The 16,398-nt window shown below is 43.3% G+C and overlaps 1 protein-coding gene across 1 annotated transcript; it reads right to left on the reverse strand.

Annotated features, from left to right (window-relative positions):
• Positions 1–395: 395 nt before the first annotated feature.
• Positions 396–3,174, reverse strand: LOC116614662. The gene has a single exon (XM_032375891.2). The coding sequence runs from the start codon at positions 2,630–2,632 to the stop codon at positions 1,763–1,765; it is 870 nt and encodes a 289-aa protein (XP_032231782.1). The 5' UTR covers positions 2,633–3,174; the 3' UTR covers positions 396–1,762.
• Positions 3,175–16,398: the final 13,224 nt, after the last annotated feature.

Raw genomic sequence — 16,398 nt, forward strand, 5'->3', positions numbered from 1 at the left:
GGCAGGTAGGTAAGGAATAGAAGAAAAGGAAAAAGCAGGAAAGGAATGAGAGTGAAAAGGAAAGGAATGGGAGAAAGGAGGAAAGGGACGAGAGATAGTGGAAAGGAGCGAGTAGAGACAAAATGAAATAAGACTTTTTGACCCCCGAAAAATACCTAGCCCCATTTGTTTTTTAATGAGACCCCAAAAAGGGAAAATCCCTTTTTAGAATCATTGACATATTCAACAATATTATTTAAGACTAGTCCAATTTCATTTTGGACTGGTTTGGTTTTATTTCGGACTAGTCCATTTTTATTTTGGACTAACATTCATTTTCGACTACAACATATACCCATTTCCCCCCAACCCCCACCCCCACCCCCACCCTTGGGTTCACACCCTCCGGGAGGGAAGTTAGCTCAAATGTGTAGTTTTCCTGAAGTGACCCCATTTCTTCAGCCATGGCTTGGTTCCATTCTGTAGCGTTTGTTGAGGCCATAGCCTCATAGTAACTTTGTGGTTCTCCTGAAATTCTGAGACAATAGTCAATACTTGAATAAGTTATGTCATTATTATCATTTATACTGGTAACATAATCATCCAAATACTTAGGGGGGTTTCTTTCTCTGTCTGGATACCTGTGTGATTCTGATTATCTATCTGCTCACTATCACTGGGTGTACCATTAGCTTTACTATCCACTTTGTCCACCATTGGATGACTTTTGATGGCTCCATTACGGTTGACTGAGTTGATTTATTGGTCTGATTCAACCCCTTCATGAACATTGCCCACTAGCATTTTATTGTGAATGGGGCCTTCAGTTTGAGTTTCTTGCTCGATGCAATCCTTAGTAATGAACTTAATGAGCCTGTGCTTCAACACCTTCCCCTTCTCTGGGTGGTACACTAGGTGCCACGGGTATGCCGGGCTGTTTTTGACATACCCTACAAATACCCCTTTCACTGCAATTTTGATGATGTTTTAAAGACATCATCAGAATATGTAACATTCTGATACGAATATTCCCATTCTGGAAAGGTCAGGTTTCTTTCCTGTTAGCATGAAATAAGGTGTGTTCTCTGTTCTTCTGTTATAACACCTATTCCTAATGTGTGCAGCAGTTTGAACTGCATATGGCCACAAAAACTTTGGCACCTGTTTCTCTATGAGCAAACATCTGCCCATCTCAAACAGGGTTCGCCACTGCCTTTCAGCAGTTCCATTCTGATGCGGGGAATGGGGACATGATAATTCATGTTAAATAGATCTTTCTCGGAGAAGTGCCTGATAATCATCGCTAATAAACTCGCCTCTATTATCTGACCGTATGAACATCCATTTAACTTCTCCATAAGGGGCAAAATCTGCTAAGAATTTCTGCTCTGCTTGCACTGAATCACATTTCTCTTTGAGAAAATACACAAATACTGCCCCAGGATAACCATCCGTGAATGCGATACTATACCTAAAACTATGACTCGATACTCGGTTTATAGGGCCCGCCGACATTATGTTATGTAATTTATGTTTTGAAAATCAGTCCGTAATACATGAAACCTATAGCCATTGTAAGAAATTGTGTCTTCTCTTTCTATCTGGAATTGCGCGTTTTCCAGTTTTTTTCGTCATGTCGGGCCCGCCAGGTCATTGTGAATCTAGGGTCTGGTAGCCCTAGCATCTGGCTTTCTATTTCTGTTATTTACAAATTTCCCCTCGATGCAGGTGTTGCAAGTTAACTTAGACTTATCTATCTTTCCAGACATACTCATTCCCTCTACTACCTTATTTCATGCCATGTGTATATGTCATGTGAAACGCTTACCTTATCATAGTTATTATCATAATGTGGTTCTACAGTGTTCAAATAGTACAACTTATTATGTTCCTCAATAATAAATGTAGTACCATCCTCATAGATGAGTTCATTTTGTCCAGTTTGGAACTTCACTTCTGCCCCATTTGCAGTTGCAGGCTTCACAGAGAAGATGTATTGGGGGTACGATGGTATGTACAATGCTCCCTTCAGCACAGCTTTTACATGTCTGCCATTCACGTCCCTAAAAGTTACCATTGCATCTCCTTGCTTTACGGCGATGTTCCTGGTCTTTGTTCCATCAGCTAATTCCATACAATGTTTACTTGGTTTGAATGTTCCATCGATCCTTGTGATCGTATCAGTGGTAACGAAATGGGATTTAGCCCCAGTGTCAACTAGCATGTCCTTGGGGTTGTTGAGAACATTGTTACCGTGATCCTTCATATTAAATGTGAAGGTATGTTTCTCCTCATTATTTTCTGTATCATTCATAACAGAAACTTTCTTTGTGGTGTCTCTTTTCTGTTGTTGCCTCTTACATTCTCCATCTGAATGGGTAGAACTCTTGTGATAGTTGCACCATTTTGTTGTTTCACTTTTCTTTGGGCTGTCCCTGATGAAGTGTGAAGTTTGACGACAACCATAGCATGTACGTGGTGCTGGAGACGCTGCCTTCATTACTTGGTCTGCTTTCCCCTTACTGCTAAATTTCTCTGTTTCTCCATAGCTTCTCAGCTGACCTTTGAATGTAGAGAATGATATATCCCCAGCACTTTGAGTGATGTGTATAGCTAGCGGTTTATAGGATTCTGGTAACCCTTTCAGAATCATTGCGATGATCAAACCATCACAGAGTGTTTCCTTTGCGTTTCTGAGAGCAGTGATAGCCTTCTAAGCACGAATTAAATATTCGGTTACTGTTTCGTTTACTCCCATTTCGAGTGATGTTAGTTCAGTGTACAGTGTTATGATACGAGGCTCGCTTTGGCTTGCATAAAACTCCCGTAGTATCTTTAAGACTTTCCTGCCGTCGTCAGTAGCTTCTCTCATTACGAGTGAGAGGATTTTATCGTCTAAGAACTGTATAAGTTCCGCATAGCATTCTTCGTTCTTTGTCGCGTCAGGCTCATCCGTTGATGGCAAGATCGTATCTTTCAATTTCACCATCCGTAAATAACCAAAACATTTGGCCTCCCACAACTCATATTTACTTTCGTCTCTTTCGAACGTCAATCTGTTCCATTTCGGGTCCGTGCTGGGCCGATAACCTGTTAAACTCATATCGTTATGAGTGTATTTCTGCTTTTGTCTGTTTATTCTCTTCAATGATCAACGTACAACATGGCGTATTTTTAAAACAAAGAACACGAGGCTAACATCTACCCATAATGCAACACTGCAGTTTACGTCATATAAACACTGCTCAACATATTCAACATATACATTAACAGAGATGTGTTGTAATACATAATAATGCGGCGGTACTGGCGTTAGTTCAGGCACGGGACCTGTAATACACATTTTAGGAACCTGGGCATCGGAGAGGGGCTATTATTTGATAGTGGGTCCTAGGTCCTAACATGGCTTGCTGACCATTTCAGATTTTGATTTCAAGGGGGTGTGCCCTGACATAGATCATGCAAAAAAAAAATTTCCATGTTTAATAATAAAAATGATGTACATTCACCCTGCTAAAAACATGTATATGCAAAGCTACTGTATAAAACATAACAAATCAACAAATGTAGTATTGTTTGTTCAAGTAGATATGAGCTGAGTGCTCCACCTTTAATCCTACACAGGACACTAGAAAATTGTTTGGGTGAGACGTGGGCGATGATTCAAAAAGGGTCATTTTAATTTGAAACTCTATTATCAATCTTTTGTGTCTATGCCAAATATCTTCATGGCCACGCGCGGAGCTCCATAGGTATAGAACTATGGTATGGCTATGCGACTTGGTTTGAAAATAGTATTTAATGAGAAAATATGCGGATTCAATGAGGATTCAAAAGTCTTTGAGGAACCATTTTGTCTGAAGTACGAGCCGTTAATAAAATCTACCAGAGTGTTCGTGAATCCCGCCCGTCGCAGCAGCAAAAAGAAGACTACTTAGAGGCTCTACACTACCATTCTACTAATAGCGGAGCTATAGAAATATGGTATAACTATGCGACTTGGTTTTGTGGTCATTGCGCGGGTACCCTGTGGTGTCACTCGCCAGCCAGCCAGCAAGTCAGTCAGCCGCGCAACTCCCAGGCCCCACTCGGCCCCTAAATGGCGGCTAAATACAAGCACGGAGCACAGGCTTACCAAACTCTCAGTCAGTCTCCAGTCAATCCGAGTAACTAGCTTGACTATTTTCACGATTGATCACCTCACCTGTAATTGTCCTATAATTGTCTTATATCCTAGAATAAAAGTCACAATAAACTCTGATTGCTTTGTGATGTGTATTTATTCAGAATAAGCGGTATTTCTAACGTTTGAGCAGTTGAGGGATTCCGCGTTACTAGATACCTATAAAAGGAAGTAAAGGCAGGCAGGCTTCGGAGACATGCGATCAGATCAAGCGGCCAGAATTGGAGTACGAGTAAAATCTCGAAAATCAACCACCGGTAGCATGGACATACTCTACAATTACAATAATAGGACAATTATACAGGAGGTGATCAATCGTAAAAATTTTCGAGCTACTGGATTGACTGAAGACTGACTGAGAGGTTGGTAAGCCTGTGCACGTAGCAAGGGAAAAAGTTCTTGTCATGCGATGATTATTTATTTTGCCTCAACCTTGACTTAAGGATAAAGTCAGCTAGAGGAGATTTACTAACATTCATTCATTCACGCCAAGATTTATGTAAGGATATGTCTGGTTTTAGCTAGTAAATTTAAGTAAGTAACAGTTCACATTTAAAAAGCGAACACAACCACAAGAAAGCGACAAAAACAATGCAAGGTGAGTTTCAGACGATGATTTGTATTGTATATTGAGGATATGACAGTTATTGGGCATTTTGTTGTCCTTTTTGTTTGCATTGAGAATGCGAGTACTTAACTTAGTAATCAAATTATTTGAGCAAAACAACTTTTGTTTTGACATTCTTCGTTCTGAATTGATTGTGTTGAAATATCTCGATTGTGTTGAAATATTTCATAAAGGCTAACCAAAATCTTTCTTGTCTTTATATCCTGTGCTTTAGTCCTAGGAAGATACATATCCTTAGAAGATACAGCAACTTTTTTGACTTACAAGAGAAATTTTCCTTACCGAGGATAAAAAAAAAACAAATTCAACCCCTTTTGCCAATATGTATTGTTGGTATTGTCTGCATCTTGCATCTCGTGTGTTTATATTCTTTTTTCAAATAGTTGTGGAAATTAGTCAGATTATAAATGTCTTGATGAAAAGATTGTTTTTAAAGAAATTTCACACTTTTATAAACCAGGGACGACCTGAGGGCCAAGATGAATGCTAAAGACTGGAAGACATGAAAATTGAAAACCATGTCTTGAAAGATAACAGTAGGGAGTTCTTATTCACTAGTCATTTGATACCCCACACACATGGTCCCAGGAAAGGGTGGGGGATTAGTCTTTAATAAAAGCCTGTTTCCAAGTTAAGAGCCAAAAACAGTCAATACCTCCACCCCTCTTGATATATTCTGGTTAAAAAGTAATCTAAATCCCCACATTAACCCTGACTTAACCAGAACCATAAGGGAGGGGGCTCAAATGACTAGGGCATTACTATGTGATTCAGCAGTACACACTCAATAGGTTTTTTTTAGAACAAGATACTTTTATTATATAAAACTAAAAACAAACTTTTGCTTTATAAATAATAAATCTGTAAAGAAAACAGTTTTCTATCAACTTATAAAGATAATGGGAAAGAGGATATTTTAGGAAAGTACTGAATATAATTATCACATCATTGTTATTATATATTTTTTTCAAACATTTAAAGAAGAGTCATATTTCTTCCTTTTCCTTCCGCCTGTTTACTATTTTTATGCAATTGATGCTCTTTGCTATTTCCCCTCTACACCAAACATAAATTAATGAACAGATTTGATTTTAAATTAGAAATTTTCATTTAGTACTTTCACTTATATCTTCTTTTTAGATTTTCCTTTCCAAGTCTCTTTCCCATTACATTTATTTTAGAGGTTTAGATTTATTTCATTGGAATGGTTGGATCCAGGGTTTCTAAAAACACCAAAATATAATGCATTACTGGATGTATATTTGTAGATATTAATGGAAAATCTCCACTTAAAATGGTACATTAAAACTTTAAAATCCTGTATCATCCATTACTTGTTCTTCACAAGGACAAAGCATGTCAGAATGTAGCTTTAAAAATGTCCATTGGAACTTTTATTAAGGGGAAGGGTATTTTCGGGCAAGATACTTAAACTTTATAACACTAGCAACAACCTTGTTCTTTTTCAATAATAGAATTCTGTTCACATAGCTTGGATAGCATAGACATGGCCTCTTCAGAGGCCTGTGGTGGTGAAAGGGTTAAGATAATGGGAAAGGGGAAATGTCAAGAAATGCTCAATCAAAATATTTTCATTACTGTTATATTTTTTCACCAAACCTTTCAAGTTGAGCCAATTTCCTTTATATCTCCTCTCCCTTCGACTATTTTTTAGTCAATTGATATTCTTTGCTTCCTCTCTATCCCAAACATAGATCAATGAAAGGGTTTGGTTTTAAATTAGAAGTTAGTATTTTAGCACTGTTAGTGATGCCTTTGATTTTGGAAGCAAAAATCCTACAAAACATCTATCTGTTTTTTTTTTTCATTGCATTCATTTTGGAGTAGGCCACCAACAACAAGGCCACTATATGGTAAAGGGTGGGTGCACCAATATGTAATGCGTGAAAGGAGATATATTTTTGGATTTTAATTTCCACACATTTTTCTGAATATTCGGTCTAATGAAGGAGAGAATCGCCACTTAATCAATACATAAAAATACAGTATGGCATCTAAACACTCTAAATATATTATTTCAAATCTTTGGAATGTTGTTACATCCATGACATATTCTGCACAAGGGCAAAGCTTGTCGGAGTATTGTTTTAATTAAATAAATATTCATAATGGAACTTCTTTGATGGGACATAAGAATTTCCCATTAGACTCTTGACAACTTTGACAGCCATATTCACACCAGGAATTGTGTTTGTTAATTTTGATGTACTTCATAATTTAAATTATTGAATAAGGCCTGCATCCATTTGGTTGGTAAAATAAATAAATCTCAGTAAAGAGCAGGATCCTAAATCCCCAAAAAATACCTCGGTCAGTCAACACAAAAGGTGTTCAATGCTGGCTCCGCTTTTAGGCAGTGCATAAATCTCTATATTATTCCTTCACGTCTATATCTATGGAGATCTATAAGAAAATCCTGAGAAGTAAGCGCCTTGGATTGATGTCTGTTTTCGGCTATAAACAAACACTTGTGTCGACGAGTTCCTTGCTAGCAGAAAGTCGACAAGTTCACAGTTTACATAAAAAAGCGAACACAACCACAAGCGACAAACAGAAAGCAAAAAAAAACACATGTGCCTGCACTCCAGGTCTTCTCCCCTGGGAGTCTCATGCGCACCGATTCTTCAACTCCGATTGGTGGTAGGGGCCTAGCATGCTGGTCATAGTAGTGTCGCTGTCGTTCCTTAGCCCCGATCAGCCGATGCTTTGCACTTCTTAAAGAGTCGCTTAACTGTCTGTACGGCATTCTCCGCCTTACCATTGGATTGAGCATATGTCGGGGATGAGGTCTTATGCTCAAACGCCCATGTCTTCGCGAATACTGCAAACTCAGCTGCACTGAACTGAGGCCAATTATCTGTGACCAGACATTCGGGAATTCCAAATCGTGCGAAGATAGCTTTCAACTCTTTGATTACTGCCCTTGAATTTACTGCGCTAATGCGAGCCACCTCAATGTAATTGCTGTAGTAGTCACTGACCACTAACAGCACTCGTCCGTCTAAATGTGACAGGGTCACTACTAGTTAGTATATGAACATTGATAATCATCAAATCTTGGACTTTATTTTACTGTATTTTGTAGTTTAGCTTTAAAATTTAGTTTGTTTCACAGATAGACTCAGTGCTTAGCAATATTAGTTCGTGTCCTGCGTGCAAGCCCTTGCCGTCGGTTACATTTTGGTGTCAGAAGTGGGATTGCTCAGATTGAGATAGCATTTACAGTACAATTTTTTTAAATCTTTTAATCTAAACGGGAACGATTATAATGGCTAATGTGGAAGAATTGGCTGCGACCATCTCTGCGCTGCAGGCTCGCATTGATGAGCTGACCGCACAGAATGCCCCAACCCCGGACTCATCAGCGTCCACTTCCTCATCCGCCTCAACCCTGGGAGGTCCTGTCCGTTTCCTGAAGGTCGACTTCCCCCGTGAGAGGAAAGTCCGAAAATATGACGGAACGAAGGATGACAAGGTGTTGGAGGACTGGGCAGAGGATGCACAGAGGGCGGTTGACGCCATGAAGTTGGAAGGTCGGGACGCAGCAGACTTCTTGTTCGGCAGCCTGGACGGAGCGGCCAGGGACGAGGTGCGCCTCAGGTCAAGGGACGAGTGGGAGACGCCAGAGCAGCTCTTCGCCGTCCTTACGGAGACCTTTGGAGAGAAACTCACTGCAACACAGCTCCTCCAGCGGTTCTATGGCCGGCGACAGAGAGAGAGGGAGTCCATCCAAGACTTCTCCCACTCCCTGATGGTACTGATGGACAAGATCCAGAAGTGCCATCCCGGGACCATCGCCAACCCAGACAAGGACCGGACCCTGAGGGACACGTTCGTGGAAAATCTACAGGACCAGCAACTCCGGCGGGATCTAAAGAAAATGATCCGGGAATCCCCAGATCGTCGGTTCCAGGCGGTGAGGGAGGAGGCATTACGCTCAGCCGAGGAGGACAGACCCTCACTACGCACAGCTTACAGCCGCGAGGTGGAGACGGAGTCCGCTGAGTGTCAGCAGGTCACCGCGCCCCAGTCCAAGCTCATCCAGGAACTGTTGGCCAGTCAGAAGGTGCTAACTGAGGGACTGCAGAAGCAGCATCAGGTGCTTGCCGACACGCAGGCTTCCCTGGCCACCCTCGCCAACCGGGTACAGGGACGGGAGGCCAGGTGGTCAGCCCTAACCTGCTACACCTGTAGGCGTGTTGGCCACATCAGCCGTTTCTGCACGAGCCAACAAGACCAGGCTACCCCCAGAAACCAGACGACTGGACGCAACAGTGGAAGGAAGAGGCAAGAGAGGAAGAGGGAAGAGGAGTCGTCAAACTCCAACGCCCTGCAGCAGTGAGCCATGCTGCAGGGGCCAACCATGTTGGCTCTATCTCTACGCAGGAACCGGAGGAAGGAGTGAAGCTTGTTGTGACAACTCCCACAGCAGTGGCAAGGATTGGTGGGGTACCAGTGCGTGGTCTAGTGGACACTGGCTCCATGGTCACCCTCGTCACCGAGACCTTTTTCCGGGACCAGCTACAGTCTGCGCTAGGGGATGTCCAGAAGAACTGCACGGTGGAGCTGAAGGGAGCAAATGGACTGGACATTCCCTACGTAGGTTATGTATGCACCACGGTAGAAATGGGCGGGGTATCTATTCCCAAATGTGGGATCTTTATAAAAAGGGATACCCCAGCCACTAGTGGAATGAAGAGACAGGTACCTGGGATTTTCGGGGCAAACCTACTGTCTCAGGTACCAGAGTTTATGAAATTAATGACAGAAGATAAGAAAAGGACTGGTTTTGCTAAACTGGCGGGGTCCTGTAACGTGTGGGTCCCCCCCTTTAGTGAAGCTGATGTACTAGTGACTGGCCCTCAGTGGGGCTGTAGTGCTGTTGTGGAGCCTTTATCGGTTCCAATTTGTGGAAACTTGTCTGTGGCGAGCACTCTTGTAAATACGTCCAGGGCGTGCTTTGTGGTCAAGGTAGCTAACCAGACCGCAAAAGATATCTGGCTCAAACCCAGAACACGTCTTGGAATTGTGCGGGAATGTGATGGCCTCCCCCTTCTACCTCATGTTCGGACGAGATGCAAGGCTCCCCGTTGACATCCTGCTTCCCGACAGCGCAGCCCACAAGGATAACCAGCTGTGGATCACAGAGCACCAAAAGCGGCTCCGTGATGCACACACTGCTGCTGGTGAACGCCTTAGAGAAGCTGCCAGGATAAGAAGCAGTCGACATCAACGAGAGAGATCCTACGCGGAACCCATACCATTGGGTGAGCGCGTCTTCAAAAGAAACAGAGGGGTCAGAGGAAGAAACAAGATCCAGGACAAGTGGGAGAAAACCGTGTTCAAAGTACTGGACCGAAAGGACAACACCTACATCATCCAGCCAGCAGATGGGAGCGGGGAAGAAAAGACAGTAAACAGAGGAGAGCTGCAGGTCTGCCCCAAGGCAATCCTCGAGACGCAACACCAACGACGCCAGCAAAGAGCCACGGCCGAAGGAGGCGAGTCATCTGACGAGGAAGAGGATGGATCTCCTGAGCTCACTATAGAGCTGCCTCGTGAGATTCCAAGTTACGAGTCTCACGAGTCCAGTGATTCCAGTTCTGAGGAGGAAGCAACAGCACCGCCACCTCCACGTCGCTCTACAAGGTCTACCGCTGGTAAGCACAGCAACCGCTTCAATCTACCCATGCCTGTTGTTTGATGACCTGTGACCGCTACACCTGTAATATGGACATTGCCTGGCTTGCCCGAGGGCGAGGCAAGCAAAAGAGGGGGCGAATGTGACAGGGTCACTACTAGTTAGTATATGAACATTGATAATCATCAAATCATGGACTTTATTTTACTGTATTTTGTAGTTTAGCTTTAAAATTTAGTTTGTTTCACAGATAGACTCAGTGCTTAGCAATATTAGTTCGTGTCCTGCGTGCAAGCCCTTGCCGTCGGTTACATAAACTACACAGGTCAGCCGCAACCTTAGACCATGGCCGCGCCACGAACTCGAACACGACTCTTGCTATGCGTTAGGCAGGTATCGCATTTATCCACGTACTCTTTGATCTCGGTGGCCATCCGAGGCCAATACAGGGTCTCCCTGGCCCTGCGTATGCAACCATCTATGCCAATATGCGAGGCATGTGTTTTCTTGATCAGTTCTCTTCATGCCTTACATCAAAGTACGCATGAACACATTCCGGGGCATCTCGTCTCATCTCAAGCCACCCGCGAAGGATGACTTCTCTTAGGACCTGCTGCACAGGATCATCAGCCGCTGCATGTTTCAGTTGCTGCCATCGCGCCGCCGTGACTGCAAGTCCCGCTCTCTGATCGACCTCTTCTAGCTCACTTGTAAATTTGCATGCGTTAACCTCTGGAAGATATGCGCGGCTTAGGGTGTCAGCGAGAAACATGTCTTTCCCTCGTTTATACTTTACTTGTAGGCTGTATTTCTGCAAGCGCATAAGCATACGGTGCAGTCGCTGTGGCGCGGGCGCTAGAGGCTTCACGAATATGGGTTCCAGGGGCTTGTGGTCGGTCTCGACGTTGACATTGTGCCGCCCATAAACATAGGCGTCAAACCGATGGCACGCAAAGACAATTGGTAGTAGCTCTTTCTCGATCTGTGCATATCGGTCTCCGCTGAGGTTAAGGCTCGGGAGGCATATGCGACCGGCTGTCAGTTTTGTATCAGCGTTGCCCCTAAACCTGTCTGAGATGCGTCGCATTGAAGAGTAACCTCGTCCTCCAGGCTGTAGTATCGCAACACTGGTATCTTCGTGATGGCTGCCTTTAGATTCTCCATCGTGGTCTGCTGAGGGCTATCCCACACCCAGTCAGCCTCTTTCCGTGTCAAGTCCCTCAAGGGCTTCGTCAGGTCTGACAGGTGCGGGAGGAACTTAGCTAGATATTGTGCTAGATCCAACAGTCGCTGTACTGCTGCCTTGTCGGTAGGGTTAGGCATTTCTGTGATTGCTCTGACTTTGTCGGGATCTACTCTCAGACCCTCGTCCGACCCGACATGCCCTATGAACAGCACTTCCCGTTTCCTCAACTTTATCTTGTCCGGATTCAACCGGATGTTTTGCTCGTCACATCGGTGCAGGAATGCTGTCAGGTTCCTGTCATGGTCGCGTGACGCTTCCTCGAAGCTGTCTCCATACCCTACGGCAATGAAATCATCTGCCACCACCTCGATTCCTGTCAGGCCCTCTATCAGCTCGTGTATTTTGCGCTGGAATACCTCGGGCGCCGAGGAAATTCCAAACGGCATCCGCTACCACCGGTAGCGCCCGAAAGGGGTCTGAAAGGTGGTCAGGTACGAAGACTGCTCGTCCAGACGGACATGCCAAAATCCGTTTCGAACATCCAAAACCGTAAAGAACTTTGCCCCATGCATTTGATAGTTCTCTCTCAGTATAGCGCGATTGAGATCCTTTGGATCTAAGCAAACTCTCAGTTTCCCATTTTTCTTTGGTGCCGCCACAAGGGAGCTGATCCATTCTGTGGGTTCTGTTACCGGCGTAATCACTTCTTGGCTAACAAGGTCATCCAGCCTCTCTTTAAGCTTCGGTCTTAGTGCCACGGCGATCCTTCTCGGTGGATGCTGCACTGGCTGTACCGCCGGGTCTAGCCTTATGGTGTACTCGCCGTTTAAGCTCCCCACGCCTTCCTCAAAAACCTTTGGGAATTGGGAGAGAAACTCCTGTTTTCCCAGAGCCGTTTGTGGCTGTACTGCGTAGACAGGCGCATCACAGGTGTCCGGTTTGTTTAGTCTGTCATTGTTCCGGTACTCTAAAATCTTCATTCTTACGCAGGCCTTTTGCCCTAAAATCGGACGAATGTCGTTATTGTCCACTAGACGGCAGTCCAGTAGGTAGGATTTTCCCTTTTTACTGCACGCGTAGTGGCACCCATCCAATTACTTTGATTCTCGGGCCTCCATACGCTACTAGCGATGTTTCTTTTGTCCTGACCTTCTCCAACTTCTCTTCTCCAGAACTTCCTTGTACACCTTTAAAGGTACCACATTGCATTGCCCGTGTCGGGCTGAAAGCGTATGAAACTGCCAGACTCTAGCTGCACTGTGACTAGCTGAGAGTCATCTAACTTGACCGTTGATATTTCGCCGGCCTGGTACATTTCTTCTTCTCCTTCATTATCTTCTTCCAGCGCTCTAACCGACTGCCCGACTGCCGGCATTTTCACGCAAAGTGATTGTCCACATTTCCGGCACTCCTTGCCGAACGCTGGGCACGATTCCCGATTTGCCGCATGCCTGTAGTTACAATTACTACATTCCTTTCGTTGTTGTTGTTTTCGACGAGGTTTTCTTGAGCTTAATTGAGTCTCCACCATTCTATTTATCTCCGTTCCGGTCGCCGCGTCTCCTCTACTTTAATTTGGGCGATCATGCTCTCTGAAGCCCTGCATATTTCATCGGTCCGGGCAAGGTTAAGCCTCGATTCTCGCAACAGGCGTTCTCGCACTTTGGAGTCTGACCCCGAAGATCAGTCGATCTCTTAAAATCTCCTCTGGCGTTATCGAGTCGAATTCGCAACCGTCTGCGAGTTTCCTGAGAGCGGTTCTGTACTGATCGTACGGCTCTCGGGGCTCTTGTACCCGCCGATTGAACCGATAACGCTCGAATGGGACATTTAGTCTTGGTTCGCAATATTCGCCAAATTTCTTCAAGACCGGCTCGATTTTATTGATGTCGTCGCCATCCCAGTTGAAGGTGGAGTACACATCCCGTGCCTCCTTTCTGATGACTGTGAGCAGCGTTGCCACTTGTACGGCCTCTGATTTATCGCTTAATTCCGTCGCCAGCGAATAGCTATTCCATGCAAGCAAGAATTTTTTCCATCTGTCTGATGCCTGTGCGTCGTGGATTTCTAGCGGACCCGGCGGTGGGAGTCCAAATAGCGAGGCCATTATGTAGCGCAAGTACGTTCACCGGCTGCCACCATGTAACGAAAAGCTATTTAGAGTTTCTATAGGCTTTATTGCGGGTTCGAGATCGATTCATTTGTCTTATTTATGCTCAGTCTATTTTACAAACTGACCCCGGTGTCATATATCAATACTGTGATATCCGGGGCACGTGGGGGAGCAGTGACTTATTGCATAACAAAATCATTAATAACAAATCACTAACTGAACATAACAATATTGTTACTCTCTCTCTCTCTCTCTCTCTCTCTCTCTCTCTCTCTCTCTTGGCTATGTTTGTACGCAATTGATATTATTTGCTGTTTCCTTTCTGCACCCTTAATAAATTAAAATAGGTAATAGGTTTGAAATGAGACATTTTCAGTCAATTTCCTATCCATTGCATTTAATTCTGGAGTAGCATTAACATATGTGGATCCATGGTTTCTCTAAAAAAAACTGCAGGCCACCATCCTAAAGGGTGAGTGCACCAATGTCTAAGGCATTACTGGAGGTATATTTGTGGATTTTAATTTCCTTGGTGATGGAGTATCACCAGTAATAAGTGATAGATGAATCTTCCATATGGCACCTGTAGTGTATCTAGCTATATCATTCTCCCTTTGGAATGCTGTTTCTGCATCATTTGTTTCTTTGCAAGGGCAAAGCTGGTCAAAATGTAGCTTTAATACAAGTGTACATTAATGAAACTTCTATCAACGGAAGGGTTTTTTATTAGAGCAAGGTACTTAAATTTTTTAAAGCGACAACATCAAACTTGTGCCTTTTCAATTATACATCTGTAAAGAAAACAGTTTTATATCAAACCTAAGATAAAGAGAAAGGGGAAAATATTAGGAAAGTGCTCATTTATCGTTAAATATTTAAAATAGAGTCATATTTTTTTCAAATACAGTCATACATTTCTCCCTTTTGCCTCTCCCCATTAACTTTTTGTTATATTTATTCCTCTCTAACCCTAACATAGGTCAATGAACATGGTTTGGTTTGAAATTAGAAATTGAAATTAAGCACTTTTCATTAATAATTTAGGATTTGCATTCATTTTTGAGTAGCCAGTATGGGTGGATCCAGGGTTTCTAAAACCAACAGGCCAAAGGGTGGGTGCACCAATATGTAATGCATGGCAGGAGGTATATTTGTGGAGTTTAGTTTCAACACATTCTTCTGAATAATCAGTTGTGGTACATAAAAACTACAGTAGTGTGTCTATGGGGGGGGGGTAGTGGGTTTAAACCCCCCCTTGTGTTTACTTTTTTATTGTTTTCAGTGTATCTTTTCATTCCAAAATCGTTATGAAGGTAAAATAATGACGAAAATGTTTGGGCCAAATCCCCCCTTGACAAAAAGATAGATCCGCCCCAGATCTACAGTATGGCATCTAAATCTTTGGAATGCTGTTGCATCCTTGATATATTCTTCACAGTCAAAGTTTGTTAAAATGGTGTTTAGATAAAAAATATACATAGCAGAACTTCTATGAAGGGAAATAAGAATTGACCATTAGACTCTTGAAAAAGCATTCTCATCAACTTAGACACCTTGAACTTTGACAGCCTTTTTCACACCAAGTTTTAGTATTTTGCCAACTTTCATACTGTATTTTTAATATTATTGAATGAGTGCTTGCTTGATCCATTTCGAGGGGCCAATACAATTCATGATTACATGGCAGTAAAATTGACATATCTTTAACTCATTAAAAAAACATTCTAAGGACACCTAGATCACCCTAAAACTACACCTATCAGTTAACACAAAAAGGTGTTAAATGCTGGCTCTGCTTTTAGGCAGTGCCTAAATCTATATATTATCATATCAGGGTGCATCACAAACTGTCTGTGTGATCAGTTAATTCTAGGCCAAGAAGCATCATTCTGAACAGTATAGACAATATAATGATTCTATTGTAGTCTTTATTTATACATAACATTTCAAAATTATGAGGAAAGGTACACAAACATCTTACGTAATTTTTACATAGTATTTCACCACACTTCCAGATGACATAGTTCGTGAGTTTATCCACTTCATGGAGACACCGCAAACACATTGCATCTACACGCTGGCAGAGTGGCCCTGTCTACAAAATGCAATGCTTTGCTGATCAAAACAAAGACTACAAAACGAATACTTTCCTTTCGTTTATTTAATAAATAATAAATAAAGTAATTTCGAGAAACAAAATTCGTCATTTGCGTCCTTTTCGGGCGATTTCTCGGGCACAAGAAGTTTCGGGAGTTTCGAGAAACGTGCGCCTGGAGGCCTAGGTTGCCATGGTAACCACTGGCCTGGAGGTTTAGGCTACCACGGTCACAATTGGCCAGGAGAACTTTGTTGCCATGGTTACTATTGGCCTGGAGATCTATGTTGCCATGGTTACTATTGGCCAGGAAGCCAAAGTTGTCATAGTTGCCCATGGTCAGGGAGCCAAGGTTGCCATAGTAACCATTGGTCAGGGAGCCAAGGTTGCCATAGTAACCATTGGTCAGGGAGCCAAGGTTGCCATGGTCACCATTGGTGAGGGAGTCTTAGTTGAGTACAGAATGGAAATATTGAACATGGCCGACGCAGCGGAAGCTCATAGCTTGGCAAAACACGCCCCTCGCATCGCGATAGAAGATTACAAGCCCAG

The sequence above is a fragment of the Nematostella vectensis genome, chromosome 11 (assembly GCF_932526225.1).
Source record: "Nematostella vectensis chromosome 11, jaNemVect1.1, whole genome shotgun sequence".
In the NCBI taxonomy this organism is placed as follows: Eukaryota; Metazoa; Cnidaria; class Anthozoa; order Actiniaria; family Edwardsiidae; genus Nematostella; species Nematostella vectensis.

Bases quoted from the DNA above. Each gene is read 5' to 3' on its own strand.
- LOC116614662 (XM_032375891.2), bottom strand. From the start codon at position 2,632: ATGATTCTGAAAGGGTTACCAGAATCCTATAAACCGCTAGCTATACAC.